General features: G+C 30.7%; 2 protein-coding genes across 2 annotated transcripts; one reads left to right on the top strand and one right to left on the bottom strand.

Moving 5' to 3' along the window:
* On the top strand, nt 1,193-3,725 carry LOC109342894 (probable mediator of RNA polymerase II transcription subunit 26c). The gene is made up of 9 exons (XM_019580944.1): nt 1,193-1,820; nt 1,927-1,995; nt 2,197-2,279; nt 2,512-2,582; nt 2,674-2,723; nt 2,827-2,860; nt 2,948-3,063; nt 3,279-3,363; nt 3,458-3,725. Exons 1-9 carry the CDS (start codon nt 1,506-1,508, stop codon nt 3,541-3,543), a joined length of 909 nt encoding a protein of 302 aa, XP_019436489.1. The 5' UTR covers nt 1,193-1,505; the 3' UTR covers nt 3,544-3,725.
* Nucleotides 6,672-9,896, bottom strand: LOC109359034 (translation initiation factor IF-2). Its single transcript, XM_019603545.1, has 2 exons — nt 9,394-9,896; nt 6,672-7,636 (listed from the first exon to the last, which is right to left on the bottom strand). The coding sequence occupies exons 1-2, from the start codon at nt 9,664-9,666 to the stop codon at nt 6,974-6,976; spliced, it is 936 nt and encodes a 311-aa protein (XP_019459090.1). The 5' UTR covers nt 9,667-9,896; the 3' UTR covers nt 6,672-6,973.

Genomic DNA, 23,048 nt, shown 5'->3' with positions numbered 1-23,048 from the left:
AACCCTTGCTTTGTAGTTAGCCTTCATTCCATTTTCAACCCTCGATCATTATTTGGTCTTCTATAAGTTAATATTTATCCACATTCAATATAAAGATTTATACACAATAAATCTATATATTTTTAAATAGAATATATTTTTTAAATAGAATAAAGTGTAAACTAATAAAAACAATGTCCTAATATTCATGCACTAGTTATATAAAAAAAATGTTACATTGTGAGCACCAAATTATTATTCATTTTAATCATAGACAAATGTAAGATTCATAACATGAATAATAATGACATATTAACGATGAATATTGATATATATATTAAAATCTTAGAAGAAAAAAATTGTTCACACTATACATTGATAGAATATCAGTTATATATACTACATCCACCATTCATGTTTAATTATCATTGACTATTAAAAAAATACAAATAAATAGTGAATGATATATTGATTATATATAAATGTTTAGACTAAAAATGTATAGATATTACACTAATCTTAAAAAGTATATCATATATATATATATATATATTCCATGGGTTAGGATCTTCTCCGGTGTGTCCAAAAATGGAATGTGAGGCCAAAATTAATCTTATCATTTTTAACATTTTTTGTCTAAAAATATTTTAATATTTGTATTATTAAAATTTTAGAAAAAAATATATACACTGACAGTGTATGAGTTTTATATATTGTCAATGCATAATTCACCCATTGATATTTAATTGTTTATAACTTTTCAAAAAAAGTAATTCAAATAAATGATAAATGATGAAGTGCATGTGTATAAATCTTTATATTGTGAACGTATATATTTTATAATCAATTTTATTAAAGCTACATGCCATAATCTTTTTTGGTTTTTAACCCTGGTATAAGAGAGGTACACATCCGGTATCCTACAAATTGTACTATTGCATATACCACCAGTTGTGATTGGTTAGAAAAAATAATTAATTATTAATTTTTTAACTTAAATATATTTTTTAATTAATGATAAGTCAATAATACATTCACATAACATATGTGCTAAGTATCAATTTTCATATTCCGTGTGGCTTAACGTTGAAGGATATGCAAAATCCCCACATGGATCTATGCCATAATGCTCAATCTCAAGTCACAAATTTATTTCCCTTTTAGTCCATCATTCATATCCCTTTGCCCATACGGAAAAGGAAAAATAAAAACAGCCTCTTATTAGAAAGATGTCATGACCAAGAAATGTTTCTCTTACCCCATTAGAGTCCACATCCCCAAGTCAAAATAAACCCTAAATTACAAATTTTAAAATAAATAAATCAATCGAAAAACAAATAGAATTCAAGAAGAATTCAAGAATATAGAATATTCTCATCTTCCCTCTATTTTGTTTCAGTTCCCGGAAAACTTTTTCAAAGGAGAAAAATAACACACATATATATATAAATATAAATATTGATTTTGTTTCTTGTTATCTGCGTAGCAATAATTTCTTAGAGTGATTCGTTTTGCTTTATTGTATTATGGATTTGGAGGATTTTCGATCCATAATGGAGAGTGCCAGCGTGGACGTTTGGTTATTGATCGATGCTGCGATCACCGTCGCTTCCGTCGATAACGCCGACGAATTGAAATGTCGAAGAGACCAAATCGTGGAGCGACTTTACACCGCCACGTCAGCACTTCCGCCGTGTCGGAATTGTGAGACCAATAACAATGGTGAAATCGTTAAAGTGGAAGAGGAGGAGGAGGAGGAGTTGGAACCTTATGGAGGTTTATCTGATGATGAGCAGAAGAAGATTCTAGAGATTAAGCAACAACTTGAATACCCTAACCAGGTTTTCAATTTAATTAACCACTGTTTTTGTTTTTCTTTTGTAATTTTATTAATACTTTGGTATTTTTTAGCTTAATTGTGATGATTATTTATGTTTTCTTCATCAGTCTGAAGAATCTTTGATAGAGCTGCTACATACACTCGCTGATATGGATATTACATTCGAAGAGTTACAGGTAAATTTTTATTTGGAGTATTTACAGTTTTAAATTGCGGTTGCAGTAATAGCAGGAAAATGTAGTCGAAGTGGTTATAGTTATTGTTGCCTAGGACTGATAAAACTGTAATATTTCCACCACGACAATTTAAAACCCTGAAATCTTGGATGTTTCTTTCAATGTTATAAGTTATAACTTAATTTGGTTTGATTCTTGTAGGATACTGACATTGGGAGGCATGTGAATAAGTTGAGGAAGCATTCTTCCAATTATGTTAGGAAATTCGTGAAGCTTCTTGTCAGGTTTTGAAAGCAGACAATGATTTCTTTTTTAGAAAAATAAAATAAATACAAAAGACTGAATGTTGACTGCTCTTGAGTTTCATTGGTGAAGTTTGCACAAAATTAGTTTTTGTATTGTGATGAGACGAGAGAGAGAACATAAATCAGCATGTTAAAGTATAAAAATTCGGCCAGTTCAAAAATGTTATACAAATAATATAACTTGATTGAATTTAGCTATTTTGTATTGCAGTAAGTGGAAAGGAATTGTAGATGAATGGGTGAAGTCAAAGACGTCTGGAGAAGAAGTTACTAATGTCATGGGTAATCCATGACTTAATCTTCACTTGGGTGCTAATTAAATTGATGATTATAATTTATTAATGTTAATATTTTTCGTATGATATCATCGCAGTTGATGAAGATTCGCCTCAGCAGAAAACAGCACAGAATGGGCATCATCAGGTGAAAAAAAAAATCATTTTCTTTCTCTCTAGATACTGCTTTTCATGGAAGGATGAGGCTTTGTTTAGCAATTTGGATTTCTAATATTCCACTCATTTTGCAGAGTCCTGATTTTGCATACTCACCAAATCCACCAAGTGAGTATAGTATCTGATTCAAAGCTTCTTTTGTCTATATTTTGGAATTTGATTTATATAATACATGTTTCCTTCATGCTCACACAGATGGAAATTCTGGGTCAGAAGTAGAACTAAAAAAACCAAAAGCAATTCCTCACAAAGTAGCTCCTCCAAAACCAGCACATGCACCACCATCACTTCGTACTTCTGATCCTCAAAATGTATGGATTTGAATTTATAACACTTTTGGAGTCCCTGAAATATACATATGGCTGCTAACACTTTTTTTCATAACAAGTTAAACATCAAAATGCATCAATGATTTATTAGCTAAGCTCCATAGAGTATATCTCATTTGATGTCTCAGCATTCTTAGGGGCAATGCAGGCAGGGGATTCAGTTTAAGTGATCCTAACACATTGTTTAATGATTGCAGAGACAGAGGGAAAACAATTTTGACTCTCAGAAACTTGATTCTGCTACAAAACGCCTCCAAGAGAACTACAAAGAAGCCGCAAATGGTGGGATTTTCTTTTCATTATACCTTTCCGTATTTGTTATGTAATGTTTGTTTCTACTGACAGTAATTTTGTTTGTTTTGGGGTATATGTGTAGCTAAAAAGCAGAGAACAATCCAAGTGATGGATCTTCATGAGTTACCAAAACCCAAGAACAAGAATGCATTCTTTGGAAAGAAATAACAAAGATGCCATGGGTTTGCATGGAAGGCACTAGTGATGCACGTATGAACAAGTTCAATGTAAAAAGGTTTATGAGGGTGTTCCAAAGAAAAATAGGTATTTGTGGGGGAGATGCAGGATAATCATAGACCCAGTTAATCCCTTTTCATTTTTACTCCCCCAACATAAAAACCCTTGTGGTTTTTCATTTACTTAATAAATAATAACAACAAAAATCCAATAATGTTTACTTGGAAAATGAGATAGGTTCTGATTTTTGGCATTCCAGTGAACAGAAATTTCTTGGGACATGTGCGATCTTGTTCCTGTTTTAATTCTTTTGATTAATTTTCACACAGTAACAATAGTCAGGTGCTTCTAGTCTCTGATTTTATGGAATGCGCATGTGGGTTAGTCACGTGATTTTTTTTTCATGAGGATACCGAGTAAAAGGATGTGTTCCTTTCTCATTCAGAGCTGAGTATAAAAAAAGGTTTGATAATTTTTAAATTATTTTATTCATAAATAATTTAAAGTCTGGATTCTTAACAGTTTTTATGTTGTGTGGTTGTATCCAGTTAGTATTGAAAATAGTATCTGAATTCAGATAGAATTGTAATATTTTAATGTGGGGAAATGATTTTTTGAGATTTTAAACTATATATCTGTGGGTTATATATTTTAACCTGTATATATACTTGGGAGAGACCTCAACCTCAAACCTTCACTTTTCCTTCATTTTTCCTTAAAATCTACTAGCCAACAAACCCTATTGAAGTCAAGGTTAGCATTGGTATTCTGACCTGGAATTGCTGATTTACATGGGACTAGTTGTAAGTAGGTAATTTATGAATTGGTTGAAGATCACATTGACCTTTGACTAATAACAGTATCTATTATTTATATTTTTACATTTTAGTTATTTATTTCATTTTGATATTTAAACTATTTATTATATACTTAATTTGTTATAATATATTGTTTGATGGCTCATTGTTCAAATAAAAAAAATCATTTTTTCAGTCAACATTTCTTATTTGAACTTCAGAATCAGAGTGAATTGTTAATTTGTTGTTATCCATTGTGTTTTTCTCTTTCCGTTGTTGACATCATCTAACTATGTGGGATTCTTGTATTATGGAAGAATAGAGACAAGACAAAAGGGAATTTTGTAATGAGATTATGTTTAAAAAAATCTAGTGAAGGGTTGCATCATTGGATTCACATAATAGATATAACCCTTTACTACAACTCATTTACATCAATCCAAATTTATAAACTAGAAATTAGTTTAAAGCAAAAGGGTGTTGATCCACTATCATGGGCCACAACATTGTCTAGTCCTGGATCCCCAATTTTACTCTACAATTGTATGATACACGATTGTGGATTAGCCCACACACCAAACACAGTCGCGGTGGCCAACATGACTTAGTTGTGTTATCCTATGTGATTCCGCATCATGAGAAGCCTACAATACAAGATCGTGTATCATCGAATGATCTAGATATATATTGCTTCTTCCATATCAGCCATTTGCACAACAATCTTCATTTTGATGAATATGAACTATCTTCCACCATGTGTGGTTGAGCTTGGGTTTCTCCAAAGTCTTATATAAATAAATATTCAATAAGCTCAACCATTGTATGAAATTATTTATGGTAATCAGTTAGGTTAATACATCGACTACATTTTCTAGCGTGTGAATATTATGTAATAGTATATGCTAAGAAACTATAAGTTCTATGATCTTATAAAAACTTACATAAATATGTTTGATCTTAGCATGATACACTTGGTTCTTTGCTAAGTTGATATCACCATGGTTGTCTCAATGTAACTAACTTCACCTTGCTTAATAAAGTATAGAGAAGTTCCACACAAATTTGAAAAATAGTTAGGCTCATGTCGACATCACCAAAATACTTGTAGAGACTTAGGTTGAATGGCAAACAAACTCTTATGTGGATGATGTCCCATAAGGGAGCTAATGAAGAGTTGGGTATCCAGAAAGGTAGAATTATGTCGTAATAATGGTGCTATCACCTAGGAGAGGCGGAGAAGAGTTGATATTCATCAATGTGAAAATTATTATGTATGACTCATGATGGAGGAAGTGTCATATGACAATGTCATGTTGGGATAAACCTATGTGTTCACAAAGGTCCCCAAGATGTAGAATTTCAGTAGTAATCATGACTAGAGCGCAGTGATAACCACAACTGTTTACCAGGGTGTGGCATGACCCATGACCATATGGAACCAAACAAAAATTTGTCCAATCTCTTTTAACATTAATTAGATTGTTTGTTCCATTACCCATTACCTATTCTGATTTTATTCGATTGTTTGTTCTAAATTTTACCTCATAACAATTGTTTCAGCTCCACAAACATTAATTATTTACCTATTTATTAAATTGTTGCTTTTTGTATGATTCACCAGCATTTTAGGTGGGCCCATTTTCTTTTTATTATTGTTCATTTTCGTCCTTGACTCCTTGTTCAGCAATGTTTCTTTTTTTCCACTGACACTTTTTTTGTTTCTTTTGGGGTATTTGTGTAGCTTAAAAGCAGAGAACAATCCAAGTGATGAATCTTCATGAGTTACCTTGAGCAAGCATTCAGTTAACTAGAGTAACGATTGTTCATACGTGAATTCCTGTTCACAAAAGTTAACGGGGTGGCAAAAGAGAAGAATGGTTTTGCAAGGAGGAACCGGGCAAATACTAGTTTGAAATAATACTCCTTGCATATTTTCTGCTTATCACTGGATCCTAACTTCTGAATGGTATTTGTTCACTTTTCATTGTTTTTAATAAATCAGATTTGTTAACATTTATCTCTTCTACTATTTCTAAAAAGCACAATAAATGAACTTGGTACAACACAACCCAAAACCTTAAGACATAGACATGAGTTCATCTACTTAGAAGGCTTTAAAACCACCCGAGCTTAACAAATGTGAGACTTCTTAACCATATGGATGATACATAAGAGTACAATTTCAATATAGTATGATTTTCATAGTTTGAGACTAATGTATACTGAGAAGTATCCAAGCAATGGTTGCATATAAATCAAATTATACAAAATCATAAAGCTTTTTCAGCTACATGCAGTATCATGCTATTGCCATTAATGCAGCAAACAACATTCTCAAAGTACTTGAACGAATTACATGACCATGATGCCAAAAGATTGAGTTCCATGGAATTACCACTTGCAAATCACAATAAAATTGAACTTACATTAGTAATTTTGTCCTAACAATCCATATTATTAATATCATAATGGAAAAATAAGTAACTCAAACAAGAATAAAAATCAAAGATTCAAAAGACTAAATAGCACATTTGGAAAAGGATAGCTGGAAAATCTCACAATGACTGCATGGCCTATGATTCATAGAACCATATTTGATAGTGCAATGTTGTTCTTCGACCCATCTAAGGTTTCAAGGTTTTGATTTTGTCAGCATCACCAGCCTTAGGTGGATGCTCCACCACATTATGGTTCTTCTCTTTGCTGCTGAATGTTGCTTCCTCTGTTATAATCTTAGGCACAGACCCTGCATCTGTTAAAAGAGCTTCAATTACTTTCTCCTCAGGTTGAGGAACCACCTTTGTGGTTGTTTCTTCAATCAGGGTCTTTGCTTTCTCATCTTTTGAACCATCACTTGGTTTTCCAGCTTCTAGTTGAACAATATTGGAGCTTTCAAGTAATGGGTTTTCTTTAATTGGCTCTTTGTTTTTGGTTTCCACTATAGGTGTGTCCTTAGCATCTACAAATTCTTGTTTCAGTGGATCCTTTATTTGTTTTTCTTCTAAAAGTTTCTCAACTTTTGACTCTGATTTCACTAGTTCCTCAGCAGGGTTGTTGCTATTATTTTGCACTGAAGATTTCTCCTCTGATGCAATCAGTGGAGACTCTTGTTTTGCAGGCTCAGTGTTTACCACTTTATTCTCCTCTGGCTTTGAAGATTCCTGTTTCACTATGGGTTCATTGCTTTTAATATCCTCCAATGGTTTTGGGGCTTCTAATGTTTCTTCTTTCACAGTTTCCTTCACTCCAGTTTTTTCATTTTCTGTGGAAACCTTTGCATCTTCATTCTGACAAACACAAACAACAGTGATTTACATAAATAAATTAACACAGAAGGAATTAATGCACCATAAAAACACATAAAAAGATAAGGAAATCATAATATGCATAAACACAATGAAGGAACCAACAACTTATTGGTCTAGTGGTGTAAGACCCCACTAAATCGTCAGGATGAACAAAAGGTGAATGATTCAATTCCTACGATTGACACTTGTTGGGAGGGGCAACTACGAATCCTCAAAGGGATTAGTTCCTTACCACAAGGTGAAGAGATATCCTTGGTAGTACAAAAAAATACAATGAAGATGGATTTTCGTCATTTCTTACCTCATCTCGTTCCATACATTTATTTAGTTAAATTAAAACTATTATTTCACATATTTTACATCAAACTTTAGAGAACCAAATGTTCACTGAAATGCATGGAACAATTATTAAAATCCAAATGTTCACTCAAAGTATATTATATGTTTGAGACTTACCATCTGACATGCATGTGATTTTATTATATGTAGGTCCATTTGCTTGTCATGGCTCCAAGTCCATCTTAGTCAAACTAGTCTACTTTGGTATATTGGAGAAAAAGCAGAAGAAAGCCAGAAAACTAAGATCCATGGGACCATGTCAATGTTAATGTTGATACGTTAACAAATGTGGCCATTGCCAATATTAATTGGAGTAATCATAATTGGAACACATATATGGGAGAATGTATATTGTATCACAATTCACTCATTGAGTGTCACTATATGTGTTATCACATGTGATTTTCTAAGAAAATAAAATTTTAGAAATATTTTATTTAAAAATTAAATAGCTTATTAATATATATATATATATATATATATATATATATATTTACCAATCAAATATAATGTAACATTATGGAACACTGCATAGAACGTATCTCATGTAGTACTTCATACATACTCATAATATGATTTGGTTAAGTAGGTACCCGAAAAAATCAACTCTGTTTTCACAGTTCTGTTCTTAGTTGCACTGTTCTTAAAGAGAAAAACAGACAAATAATCGGTAGCATAAAGTGGGCTAAAATACGCTAAGATCTGATTTCTTTATACAGAGAATGGAATGACAGAAGAAAACTTGTTCATCTGGGTACTCAGAAAAGTAAATATCCAAATCCAATAATTGTACCACTGTCCATTTTCTCAATTTCGTAAAAAAATAGAAAATTTAAAATAGATAAATAAACAAGGAGTATGATGATCTTCACAGAAGGGCATAGGAGAAGTAGATGGATCTTACAGATTCAGTTTTGTGAATTTTTTTATGTGAGAAAATTATAAGTCAATTAATGAATTTCTTTGATAAAAAGGAAAATTGAGAACTTTAAAGAGACCTTAACTTATAAATTTATGTATAATTATTCGGTTCGAAGAGCATAAATAAAAATAAAGCTTTTGAGCCACATACACTTATCAACTAAGTATTCAGTTCCAATTTATTTAACTAGTCATAAATTTTAACCCAATATTTATCATTTTCAATTAACATTTTAACCTTCAACCAACTTCTTAATTAATTCTATCAAACAAACCATATAAGTATACTCAACTTTTCTTTTAAAATAAAATGATGGAATATTCATAGAAAAGTATGAATAAAGAGTTTAAAATCCATAAATAAAAAGACACCTTTCTATGTCTTTTGAAATCCTGGAAATGATATTAAAACTGAAGAAACAGAAGAAAAAAAAGAAATTAATGAAATTATGGAACTTGAATATACATATATTTACCTCTTTGTTGAACAACAAGTTAAGAGAACGTTGTTTATTTGTCTGGTCATCATCAACAACAGTATTCACCTCACGTTGTGGTTCATTCGGCACCTTGATTTCATCAACACTCTTCACATGTTGTGGTTGTGATGATTCTTCTGCCACTTGGGTTTCAACAACAGCTTCAACCTTCGGTGGTTGTGGTTCAGGTTCAGGTTCAGGTTCAGGTGCCTTAACCTTCACATCAGAATCATCCTTCAAAACTTTGGGCTTAGTTGCACAACCTCCCATTCTTTCTTTATTTCTGAATTAGAATTTGTGTCTATTTTCTTTCTCTTTATGTTACCACAAAAAATAGAAGCAGAGTGAAATAAGAAGAAGGAGAAGGTGATGGACGTGCGTGGAAATCGATGATAGCGAGGGTTGTAAGTGAAAGACAAGAGAATGAGGTGTGTGGATTTTTTTACATAACAAAAGAACCAATTTAAAACAACATTTTGGACATTGCTCCGTTCTTTGTTCTGAGGCTTAGAAAACAAAATAACCAATTTTTTTATATGGGTATTTGTGGTAGCAATTACCCAATAAAATATGGATTTTATTTATTGGGGGTGTATTTTAAAGGATATATATTATAAATATATTACCACTATTGTTTTTACAAAAAAATATTCTATTATTAAAAAAGTCAAACAGTTCAGTATTTGACATTTTACTTTTTAAAGGATATATTATAAATATATTACCAATATTATTTTACAAAAATATTACCATTATTAAAAAAAGTCAAACATTGATATTTACTTTATATTTCTGACCATTCAATTTTATTCGGATTATTTAAATAAAAATATAAAAGGGAAAATAAATAAAAAAGAGAAATAAAATAATTTGATTTGTGATAGAAATATAATATTTTACATGATTAATATGAATATGAATTATTGATGTTTTTAAGGCCAGAGACATTGTTATTTATTGGTTGCATTTTATTTTCAGGAAATTAGAATAATAAGGAATGCAAAATAGATATGTAATAATTTTTTAATTACATCAGGAAATTAATGAACAAAAAAAACTAATTTTGGTAGAACAATACAAATATATAAGGTGTTTAAGTCTAGATACATTATTATTATTATTATCGGTAATATTTCATTTTAAAATAAAAAATTTATTTTCAACCAACCAAAATAAAGAGAAATGAAAAATAAATATGGTATAATTTTGCAATTGCATAAAGAAATTATTGAAGTCGCCACCACGTTTTTTTCGCATTTAAAATGTTGAAAAGTCTCTTTAGGCATGTTTCTAGAATACACTAATCTTTAAGTTAAAGATATAAATTTGGAAGTTATAGTAAGGCCTTAGCATCATGTGTTATAGTAAGATGATACCCGAACTTACTGCATGAACTATTATATACCATAAAGAAAAAAACTTATTTTTTATTTTTTGTGTATGACAAAATTATACTTTGCTCCTAGTTATCCTCATAAGTAATAAGGAATCAAGATTGCATAGTTTTAAGTAAAAAAAAACTTTTGTTGGTTGTTTGCTATTTTAGGAACAAAAACGATGTGACATGATCATTCAAAGAATAAATGGAGGAAAATAAGCTTATACTCATAGAGAGCGACTTTTCCATCCTTATTGTCATGATTATTTTTATGTTGTTATATTTTTTTAGAGTTAGTTGCAAAATTATTTATATTATTTTTAAAATTTTAGAGTTAATTAAAGAGAAAATACATGTTTGTCTTTGTGTTATTGTTCCCTTACCTAAAAATTAATCCTTTTTGGGATTATATATTTACCCACCCAAAAAGTAAAGGGATATCCTTAATAATACAAAAAATGACACTATTCATCATAACTAGTAACTAATTAAAATATTTATTGATTTATTTGAGGAATTAACCAACGATAAATACATTTTTTATTAAATAATTATTATTATTATTTTTTAAATGAAAATTTACATATATATTCTTAACAATAACATGTATCATTTTTACCATAATTATTTATCATTTCAGTCAGAACAACCTATTATTATATTTACAATTATATTTTCTACAATTGTTGTTAAAATTGAAAAAATTATTATTATTGCCAAATAATAAATAAGAATAAATAAAAGAAAGGGATAAAATATTTTGAGTGATGGAGATAAAATATTTTACATGGACAATATGGATAGTTGATTTTTTTTAAGGCAAAAGACAATGTTAATTATTGGTGATATCTAGTTTTAAATTAATAAAACTTATTTTGTATGATTGGAAGTCAAATCAGAATAATGAGGAATGTAAAATAGATATGCTATAACTTTGCATTTATATCAGGAAATTAATGACCAATAAAACTAACTTTGGTGAACAATATAAATAGGTCATGTATTTAATACTATATATATTGTCATTTATTAGTAATATATCCTTTTAAAATTAAATCTTGCTTTCAAGTTTCATCAAAATCAAAATGAATATGGTATAATCTTGTAATTGCATAAGAAAATAAATGGTAGATAAAAAATAAAATCAAAACAAATTTAAATGGCTTGTGTCGTGCCACTATCTTTGGTTGAATACTAGTTACACGATTTGTTGGAGTTGCTCCAAAGGTTTTTTGCATTTAAAACGTTGAAAAATCTCTTTAGGCCTATTTTCATAATACACTTGTGTTTGAGTTAGATATATAAATTTGGAAGTCGAATACAAATTGAATAAGGTGTTAGTATCTTGTTTGCCTATATTAAGATTATACTCTCATTAATTGCATAAACTAATTTATATCCTGAAGTTATTTGATTTTTTATTTACTTATAAAGGAAAAGAACTTAATTTTATTTTTTGGGTGATTAGATTATACTTTGTTCATACATATCTCCACGAGTAATAGAAAAATCACTATTATATAATTTTAGATAGAAAAATATTTGTTGGTTGGTTTGCTTTTTTAGGAACAAAGAGACATGAGATAGTCGTCCAAATGATGAATCAATGGGGAAAAAAATTGGCGACATTTCCTCCATCCTTATTTTGATAATTATTTTCAAGTTCTTATATTTTTTAGATTTAGTTGAGAAAACATTTATATTATTTTCAAATTTTTAGAGCTAATTAAAGAGATTTTTTTGGATTTGCATTCATTATTCACAAAAATATACGTCATAAGTAGTAAATATTTAAAATATTTATTGATTCTTTTAGGAATTAACCAAAAATAACGTTAAAAACAATTTTATTAAAGAAATATTATTTTTACATGGAAATTTATTAGATATATTTTTTAAAATAAATATGTATCATCTTACATAACATGAAAACAAAAGAAATATACAGAAAAACATTTATCTTAACCTGTATGTACATCAACCCCTAGTGTCTCTCACTCTAGTTGTCCTCATCCCACAATATCAATAGTCCACAGTTTTTCGCGTACTATCACGATAGTCTCGCACCCAGTTAAGCGTTGATACTGAATATCTTGTCGTCAAATTCTTCACCTAATAAATATTAAAAAAATTCATTTTTACTTTTCTTTATTTACATCACTTTTATAATAATACTAATATTAATAAAAAAATTGTATATTTATTATATAATACCTTTAATAACATTAATAATATAATATGGTAACAATAATTTAGATAGCATATAACTAATAATAATAACAATAAAATAATGAATATATATTTTATTAGAGGAATTTAAATAATAGATTATAATCGTATTTATGATATATTTTTAATAAATAATAAATGTTTCTTTATAAATATAAATTAATGTCTTGTATGTTGGCCAGTGATTAAATTATTAAAATAAGCAATAAAGGCGAAGGAAAGATCATGATGATACTTTTCTCATTGAGTTTGTCTTTTTTGGGTATTATCAAGGGTATTCCTTACATCTTTGGGTAATGAACTAATCTCTTTCGGGGTTCGTGATTGCCTCTCTCAATAAGTGTCACTCACAAGAATCGAACTTTCAACCTTGATGATCTAGTAGCACCTTACACCATTAGACCAACATCTTGTTGGTTCACTAAGTTTGTCTTTAAATGGTTGAAACATGTTATTTCTATAAGATTTAATAAAATATAACAACTTTTTTTAAGCAAGAAAACATCTATTACCAAATCATCAAAGTCCACATCGATCATATGATCCAGGTTACAAATCTTACAGACAAAAATGATCTAGAGCTAATTTTATCATAATACAATTTAAGACCCTCATAAGTGTTAGCTCTATCATAAACTACTCTATTAATTAACTGCTCAATGTCTAGATTAGTGCCTTGGCCCTTAAAAATACATTGGTTCCTAAGATTCCAAATAACATATATAGTTTTAGCCACAACATTTTTCAACAGTTTCCTCTTTATGTCTTTCCTCTAGTGTGTTGGACAATCCACTAAAGTTCCCTTTGACAGCCTCTAGAGTTGCGATTCTATTTCATCCAGTTAAGAACATGAGTCTAAATAACATTAGTTCCAGGGCTGTGAAAAACAGATGCTTTGTAGTTTCAGGATCTCCACAGAAGATGCATTTTCTATTAGTTTTTATGCCAAATTTTTGAAGTATATCCTTGGTAGGTAGTCTACCATGATAGGCCAACCATAGGGTGAAGTATACTCTAGGTCTAGCAGTGTTACCATAGAAAATTTGTTTCCAGCAAACCTGTTGCTTTGGGCCTCTAAGTTCCAAGTACATTCTCCTAGTCTCGAAACTGCCAGTATTGCACGGATCCAGCCAACTTGTGGTTTGCATAATCTTAATATTATATTTGAACATGTGTCTAATTAGCCAAGAGCAGTTGTAACAACTTATTGATATAACAAACAAATATTAATAATAAAAACTTATAAATAACATTATTTTTTAGGAAAAATAATTTGTAACACCAATAATAATAATAACAACAAATATTTATCTAACAATGAACAATAAGTGCAACAATAAAGTAAATATAAACATTTTTTCAATTAAATTAAAGAATAAAAAATATAATAGTCATTTTTAGGATGGAGGAAGAGTAACAAATATTCACTTCTTTTCCACAACTCATATGTTCGATGGTCATGCTATATCGTTGCTATTCTTGAAAATAAATAAAATACACACAACCAACAAATATTATTCTGCCATAAAATTAGTAGTCTTGATTGCATATTGTTCATAGGAATATGTGGGAGTAATATAAAATCTTGGCATGCATAAAAAAAAATTCCTTTGCAAAAATAAAAAAAATTGAAATATAAAATTAGTCCATACAATTAATGATAACATTATCTAGAACAAGCGATCAATATATTATTACTTTTATAAGATGATCAAACTTAAAACAAACATTGACTAGATGCCAAAACTCAAAATAACCAAAACTTCATGAATTTAATATGATTAAAACAATTTGTATAATCAAGTTGTATTACATTCAATTCCAAGAAGGGAATACTTAACTACTCATGTTCATAAAATGTAAGTAAGATAAGGATAAAACACAACTCATGTGGTAGTAGAATCATTCACAAATGAGCATAGATTAACTCTTATAGTGCTTACACTTAGTTTCAACGATCTAAGTGAGTTAAACTCGCTAAAAATATAAAAAAGTATTACAATATCACAATATCAAGTGTATGTCTAATGGCTTGAGCTGAAACTTTTTAAATAAACAATTCTTCATCTAGTCAGGTGCAACCTTTCAGCACACTAACATGCATTAGACGCAACATCTGCGTTGAGCACACCTCCCCTTTGTACTAAGCGCACGTAGGTGCGTTTAGCGTAAAAAAGCTATTCTTCTTACTTTTTTGGCGCATATGCTCAACGCATAGATTGCACTGTGAGTGGCTTTACCTCTATTGAGCATAACTTGTACGGTGAGTGCAAGTATCAACTGCTATCTGGTCCGCTCAGCGTGATTCTTGACGAAAATTCGGCTCGATAAAAAAAATAGGCATAACATATTAAGCACAGTAGAATTCAAATGGGGAAACGAGATTCATTGAGCATGATCAAGATTTGTTCGGAAATTTAGCCTTTTCAGTCATTCCTACGTATTAAGTCCACAAAACACTTCATTGATAATATTTGACCATTTGAACAAGTTTTTTTATCATATAGAAATATATTTTCATTCATTTGAGTTGATTAAGGAGTTAAAGTATCTAAAAATAAGTGTATATTATATGATCAATTTAACATGAACTAATTCCTTTCGGGGTACGTGATTACCCCTCAACAAGTTCGCCCACATAAATCGAACACTTGATATTTTAGTCATTGTGAGGATGTAGCATGAATTTATACCACTAGATCAATGCACACAAAAATTACATATAATTTATGTCAACTTTCTATAAATTTTCTTATTGGACAACAAAATAAATTTAATATTAATTAATTTTAAATCAAATAATTATATTATTTTTACCAATAAAAAGTGACAATAGAGTTTTAACTTTTGAGATACATTAATTCAGGCTATGCTATCCGAAAAGTAAGTGTATAATTGACTGTATAATATTTCAACACATATAAATGGTTGTTCCAGCTGGATAGAAGTTGGATGCAATGATGGACAATAGGACAGTGGGGTACAATGGGAGTTGGATGCAGATATTATTATTATTATTATTATTATATTATTATTATTATTATTAGTAGTAGGTAGTTTCATTTGACAATAACATATTAGCCACTACTTGGGTTTACATGTTGGCCACTACATTGGTACCCCCATAAATCCCCAAGATTTTATGCAGGCACTTGCATTATTGTAACTCGGACTATATAACAATCAAAATATTTAAAAATTCACTTGATTTTATGATATTTTGTTGTTTTTTGTTTGACCAAATTTTCAGATGAACCGTGGCATACATACATGGAACACTAATATAATATCAGCCGTAATAATATATTATCTTAATAGGATAATCTAAAAATTCATTTAACAATAACAATGTGAAATCTATTTATGTGAATTTTAGAGTGCATTTATTGTCCCAGAAAATATATCACTTCGTATATCACGTGTTGTGATTAATTTAAAAAATATTTAAATTAAAATTTTAATAATTAATTATTTTTCTAATTAATTATAATTAATAACATATAAAATAATACATTTTTTTATGAGAATATATGCAACTCTAGTGAATAAGAGTCACAAATACCTTTTTATGGCCATGAAGATTTTTATTATATTTGTTAATAAGCCAAAACATTTTTCAAATATGCGAGAAGGGTAGAATCTTGCAGAGCTGTCAAACTTAGACTTTTAAAGGGGCAGATGTAGACACATCATGTCTTAGGAGAGAAACGACTTCTGAGTTGTAGCTGTGGTGTACATGTTTATAAATTATAATTGCGTCGTGGTGGCCTTGTAGAGTTTGGTTCGCTTAATAAATCTAGGAGTCACAACAATAACATGACATTTATTAAGATTTTGTTGTTAAATGTTCTTTAATCCAAATATTTTAAACTGAAATTAATAATTTGTCTTAATTTAAAACGATAGGGTTTCCTCACCTATACATTTTTGGGACCAAAATATATCGTGCTATCCATCATTCATCACACTTTCCATTACACACATACTTCTTAATTCTTAAAGAACATGTATGCCCTTTTATCTAATCCTTCACTAATTATTTGCCGCTTGTCACGGAAACCAAATCATATGTGTGATCTACCATCCATTTAAGAGCACTTTTGTCCCATAATATGTGCAACTTCATATGTTATAAGTTATGAATGATCAGAAAAATATTTAATAATTAAACTTTTAACTTAAATATATTGTTTTCAATCAATCACAACTCATAATATATGGAGTGTCACACACTATGATACAAAAGATGTGTTCCTCATCCATTCACGTTAATTCCAAATCATATGCCTCTCTATTCCAATCAGGTTCTTCTAATGCTCAACTCTCCAATATTGGGTTGGGTAGGCAAAGAAGAATTTTTAATTTTTTATATTATTTAATATATAAATAAATAAAAATCTTGAGTTTTGAATTTTTGTGTGTCACATGTCAATAGATCCATCCAGTACTTAAAGGATCTCAACACTTCCTATATAACAATCCTTAAAAAATATAAGGGCGAAAGTCATATATTTTTTCAGAAATGAATTGTTTCCAGTGTTGGAGTGGCAAGTTATTATTTTTATAATTGTATTGAAGAGTAAAAGTGTCATTATCATATTCAAAGGATAAAAATATCACATCTTTCTACTTGTCTCTCCATATATTTTTTTTTGAAAAAAGATACAAGTGTAATCTTACACATGTTCCACAAGTATGTATCTAAGACCATGTACGATTTTGGCAATATTTATGTTTTAAACTGGTATAATTTTATTATTATCTAGTAAGATAAGGTTTGAAAAAGTTTGAGTGAGGTTAAGTGTAAGAGAGAAGGTGAAAGAGGAAGAAAATGGATGAGAGAATGAAGTAACTAATATGAAGAGAGTTCTTGATGTTTGGAGAAATATTGAATTGGAGAAGAAGAAAGAATGAATGAACTATCTGATTCTCATTGAATTGGAATAGAAGGGAGGACAAATCCCTTTATATACAAATAGTTGTCAAAAGAGGAAAAACCAAAATAGAAATAACAACCTCCAACTTAACCACTCACTATACTTGGAAAGTTGGGCTTAACTAACAAATATAACTAGGCCCAATAAACTGAAGTGCATAACCTATAAAGCACAGAAAATAACACAAGATCAAGCTAACAAAGTTTGGCTAATCATGTTGTAAACTACCACATCAATATGAACAACAAGCTAACAAGCCTTCTTCTAACACCCTATCCCCTCAAGTTGGGCGATGGATATCTAAAAGACTCAACTTGGAAAGATTGTTGTTGAAGGAAGTGGAGTGCATGGGCTTTGTAAAAAAAAATCAGCAAACTGTTGATAAGAAGATATATATAGTAAGTGGATAAGCCCTTTTTTTAATTTTTTCACGAACCACGTGAAAATCTATCTCTATATGTTTGGTATGCTCATGAAAAACAGGACTGTGAGCCAAGTATATAGCAGAACGATTGTCACAATACACTGAACTTGGAGAAGGGATTTTAATATGTAAATCATCAAACAAGTAGTGAAGCCATTGTATTTCACAAGCCAAACTTCTCAAAGCTCTACACTCAGCCTAAGAGGATGAACGACTATAGTATTTTGCTTCTTTGTCTTTCATGAAATGAGGAAATCTCCAAGGAAAACAAAAATCTAGTTAGTGATTTTCTAGTATCAAGACAACATGCCCAATCAGAATCTGCAAAACTGGTGAGTTTGAGAGAAGATTGAGAAGAAAAAAAGAGTCCTTGTGAAGGAGAGGTCTTAAGATAGTGAAGCACTCGTATAACAGCTTTATAATGAGTGTCCATTGGGTTTGCCATGAAGAGGCTCAACTGTTGGACATCATAAGAAACATTTGGCCTGATGATAGTGAGGTACAACAATCTTCCTACAAGTCCTCTATATCAAGAAGGATTAGAGAATGGTGAACCTTGATGGAATTGGAGCTTAATGGAAAGGTCAAAGAGGGTCTTGCCTGGTTTATATCCAAGGACACCTGATTCTTCTAAAAGGAACAGAGTATATTTCCTCTAATTGAGATGTAACCCTTGCTTGGATCTTGCAATTTCAAGACCTAAGAAATACCTAAGTTTGCCCGAATCTTTTATTTGGAAAGACCGATGCAAAACCTGCTTGACATGTTGTATCTCATGAGTGTTGTTCCATGCCAATACTAAGTCATCTACATAGACTAGTATGGCTGTGAAAGATGGAGAAATTCCATTTGTAAATAATGTCTGATCAGCCTATGAGTGTGAAAATCCAAGAGAAATAAGCTTGATAGAAAGAGTAGTGTGTCATTTCCTACTAGCTTGTTTCAACCTAAATAAGGACTTATGTAACTTGCATACCAACTTTGGATGAGGCAGAACTAACCTATGAGGAGGAACCATGTACACTACTTCATGTAGACCACCATGAAGGAATGCATTGTTAATGTCTAATTACTCTAGGAACCAAGATTTGGCAGTGGCAATGGCCAAGACTACTCTGACTGTTGTAATTTTGACCACAAGGGAAAATGTGTCAAAGTAGTCAATCCCCTCTATTTGTGTATAGCCTTTTGCCACTAGTCTATCTTTGTACCTCTCTAAGAATCCATCAACATTGTATTTTGTTTTATATACCCATTTGTAGCCAATTGTGTGCTTGTCTGAGGGTAGAGGAACCAAGGACCAAGTGTCATTGAAAGCAAGGGCTTGAAGCTCTTTGTTCATTGCTTCTTGCCAACAAGGCAGTTTAGAGGCTTGTGTGTAGGATGATGGTTCTTTATGAGTGGTAATAGAGAGACAAAATTTCTTGTAGGAATTAGAACAATTAGTATAAGAAATATAATAAAAAAAAGATAGAGGATGAGAGGTATCTGAAGAAGAATTGGTCAAGTTTGGTGAGGATGCAACAAGGTTTGGATGCTAATCTTATAGGTGAGATGGTAGTATTTTAGGTCTGATGGATTATTTGAGGGGAAAAGTATTGGATGTTGGTTCAGGTTCAGCCACTTGGACATGGTTGAATGTTGGTTCAGGGTCAACTATTTGGACGGGAGTGAGCTCTGTGATAGATTGGCCTTGGTTAATTGTGTATGGGTCTAAAGGAGGAGAGTTGGATGAGGGTAAAGATGTGGTGATGGAGGTAACTTGGTCATTCTGGTCACGTGTGTTTTGGAAATGATAAACTCTTTCATAAAAGAGCACATTTCTAGAGAGAGAAACAACTTGAGATTTGAGGTCATCAAAATATATCCATTTGTACCATCTTTGTATCCAAGAAAAACAGCTTTGGATCAAACTTAGTTCTATGTGATGCAATTGTATTTGTATAAGCTAAACAACCAAACACCTTAAGGTGTGATATGGAGGGTATGGCAAAAAATAAGCATTCAAATGGAGTTTTATTTTTGAGTAAAGGAGTCAGTAATCTATTTATTAGGTGTATGGCATGTTGAACAACAAAATTCCATAATTTTTAGGCAAGTGTGATTGAAAGGATAATGCATGAGACACATTCAAGATGTGTTGATGTTTTCTCTCAACAACTCCATTTTGTTGAGGAGTCTCAATACAAGTTCATTGATGTATGATTCCCTTGGAATTATGGAAATCATGCATCAAAAATTCAACACCATTATCACTTCTTAGGCATTTTAGTTTGGAATGAAATTGTGTTTCAATGTAGGCTAAGAAATTTATGAGATGTGATCTAGTGTCAGACTTTGATTTCATAAACATAATCCAAGTAAAATGGGTGTAATAATCTACCAAGGTCAAGAAATATTTTTGGTCATATATGGAGGGAGTGGTATAAGGCCCCATATGTCAACATGAAGCAAATCAAAAGGTTTTGTAGTGTGTGTAATGCTAAGTGAAAAGGGGATTTTCCTATGTTTAACTATATGACAAACATCACAAGGAAAAGAAATTTCATTGCACATTAGTATATCAGGGAAATGTTTGGACAATAACACACTTGTTTTGAGAAAAATATGAGTTAGCAATTTTGTGTGTTAGTCAATTTATGTATTGAAATTAAATTAACATTGAAGTGAGGGACAAATAACACATCATATAGGAACATGCTATTTGTAATTTTAATTGTGCCAGAGATATTGGTGTAAGACTAAAATTGCAACTAAGAGGGGGAGGGAGGGGTGGATTAGATGACTTAAAATTATGGCCACTTTTTCTTTAACAAGTAAAAATCAAGAGATAAAGAAGAAGAGAATACACCGAGATTTTATATTGGTTCACCTTCTTGTCCATCAATGGCTACGTCCAGTACTCTTGTAGCACAATAGATTTCTTCAGTAAATATTATGAGTTGTAATTACAATATCTCACTCTGAGACCTCTATGTACCTTACTCACTCACTAATACTTATGTCACTCTGGGAAAACACCATTTCCAAGTGACTTTATCCTCTTTCTTATCACACCCTTGTGAAAGAAAGAATTCTGCAATGTCAATGAAAATTTACAACAATGGTAAAATTGCCTTTATAAGTTTGGAATGTAATATCAATTGCAATCTGATAACTCTTTGTATACTAAGTAATAATGCTCTTATAAGTTTGTAAAACTTTGACACACTTTACTTCAAGCAACTCAGAAAATTCACTTTGAAAGTTTAAGAACAAGTTGCAAAAGTGCAAAAAATATTTCAGAGAATTTTCATAATTATGTTTAAAAGTTTGTGAGAAGATTGTGTAAGAGTTATGATTTGATTCTGAGTTTCAACGCCTTTAAATAGGCTTTCCAATCAGTCATAACACCTCTTTGAAAGGATAGGAATTGATTGGAATGAAACCATTTCGTTTGGGATGAAAACCATTCATTTTGAAATATGAAAATTGATACAACAACTCTCAGTAGTCGATTACGGCATTGAGTAATCGATTACCCAAACTCTCTATCCAACTGGGCATTTAAAATTTAATTAGAGTAATAGATTACAACCTTGAGTAATCGATTACTCAACTTTGCTGAAACTGGGTAATATATTATCCACATACAGTAATCGATTACCTTGCATGATTTTTGTTGGGTAACTGGTTTTCTCAATTATGTAACATGTTACACACTATTTTTGAAATTTTTTTGTTTATACTTGAAGTGTTTCAATTTTCTTAAAAACTAGTTTGAGCATTACTACTATTGTATATTCGAGAGTATAAGATAGAAGTACCTATTTATCTTGTTTGTCTTCATAAGTATTCTTCCTTTTCTTCTTTTTGGTGATGTTGGTGTCTTCATCAAAACCGTGCAGAGCAAAGATCTTCTTCACAATCTCCCCATCTTTGATGATGATAAACTAATATTTTCTTTGGCAGTATAGTTTTCTGAGAGCAACATACTTTGAGATATGTTGAAATGACGTGATTATGCTCCCCCTATTTTGAATGCTCCCCCTTTCATTTGGAGTTATGTGCCTAAAAGAAATTTGATAGAAATACACTTCTCCCAACTTTTCTCCCCCTTTTGACTTCATCAAAAAGAATAAAAGCCAAGAGTTTTCAGCATAATATATATATATATATATATATATATGTATGTATAACAATATATATATACAACATACATATTCATATATAAGATATAAATCAAACATAGCAATGCATAACATAAAACAAGATGTTCAAACATTTGTTGAGCAAACAACAAAACAACATAATAGCAAATTTTGTCCAAAAGCCATGAAAACATTACAACCAAAAAATCCTAACTACAAAGATAATCTAAGACTCGGGCTCAGAGTTGTCTTCATCAATGTCCATGCTACTCATCTTATAAGAGAAACAATGAAGTTCAAACTAGATTTGTTGATTCTGAGCATCAAGAGCATCCATCCGGTTAGTGATGTAGCCTCGAATAGAAAACAACTCATCCATAATCACCTCATTTGAAGGCATGATAGCAGATGACGAAGGTTGAGCATGAAACTCAGAAGGTTGAGGTTCAACAGGGTTAGGAGGGGCATGTTCTGATTGATCAGTAGGAACAGTCAGTTTATCAATTCTATGCTTATAGGTGCGGTCATGAGTATTTAAGGAGAAGCCCATTTTG

Source organism: Lupinus angustifolius, chromosome LG01 (assembly GCF_001865875.1).
Source record: "Lupinus angustifolius cultivar Tanjil chromosome LG01, LupAngTanjil_v1.0, whole genome shotgun sequence".
Lineage (NCBI taxonomy): Eukaryota > Viridiplantae > Streptophyta > Magnoliopsida > Fabales > Fabaceae > Lupinus > Lupinus angustifolius.
The sequence above is the reverse complement of the archived record's forward strand: the minus strand, read 5'-3'. Positions and strand labels throughout refer to the sequence as shown.

Coding starts and splice junctions, on each gene's coding strand:
- LOC109359034 (XM_019603545.1), bottom strand. CDS start 9,666: ATGGGAGGTTGTGCAACTAAGCCCAAAGTTTTGAAGGATGATTCTGAT. Junction 7,637..9,393: donor ACTTGTTGTTCAACAAAGAG/GTAAATATATGT, acceptor TGTGTTTGTCAG/AATGAAGATGCAAAGGTTTC.
- LOC109342894 (XM_019580944.1), top strand. CDS start 1,506: ATGGATTTGGAGGATTTTCGATCCATAATGGAGAGTGCCAGCGTGGAC. Junction 2,724..2,826: donor CACAGAATGGGCATCATCAG/GTGAAAAAAAAA, acceptor CTCATTTTGCAG/AGTCCTGATTTTGCATACTC. Junction 3,364..3,457: donor CTACAAAGAAGCCGCAAATG/GTGGGATTTTCT, acceptor GTATATGTGTAG/CTAAAAAGCAGAGAACAATC.